At 62.6% G+C, this 409-nt stretch overlaps 1 protein-coding gene across 1 annotated transcript; it reads right to left on the bottom strand.

Annotated features, from left to right (window-relative positions):
• DICSQDRAFT_173927 (uncharacterized protein) lies at positions 1 to 409 on the bottom strand (the record flags this gene model as incomplete). The annotated part of the gene is made up of 2 exons (XM_007369726.1): positions 1 to 192; positions 284 to 409. 2 exons carry the CDS (start codon positions 407 to 409, stop codon positions 1 to 3), a joined length of 318 nt encoding a protein of 105 aa, XP_007369788.1.

The raw sequence follows: 409 nt of genomic DNA on the forward strand, positions 1-409 counted from the left end.
TCATGAGGACCCGATCGCAGCCCAGTCGCGCCACGCGGCGTACATCTCGAGCACGAACACCTCGCCTTCGAGGTTGCGCTGGCCTTGCGCGTCGATGTTGTGCGAGTTCACGACGGGCGTGAGCTGGTCGTCGGACGTGAAGTGCACGAGGCTTGGGGAGGGCGCGCAGGACGACGGGCCATGCCATAGGTGCTGTCGTCGGCGTAGTTCTTGAGCCCATGGCGTGTGCCGAGTGCGTGTGCATGAGCAGATGCAAGTGGCTCGCAATCGGCTGCGGACGTACCAGATGGTCTAGATGCCGTTGTTGATCTGGGAGACCGAACCGACGAGGTCCTTTGCTTGCGTCTTCTTGCTTTTGTGCGAGTGCTGCATCGTGCAGAGAACGCGGAGCATCCCCGCCGCAGCCCAT

This window comes from Dichomitus squalens (genome assembly GCF_000275845.1).
Source record: "Dichomitus squalens LYAD-421 SS1 unplaced genomic scaffold DICSQscaffold_54, whole genome shotgun sequence".
Classification (NCBI taxonomy): Eukaryota; Fungi; Basidiomycota; class Agaricomycetes; order Polyporales; family Polyporaceae; genus Dichomitus; species Dichomitus squalens.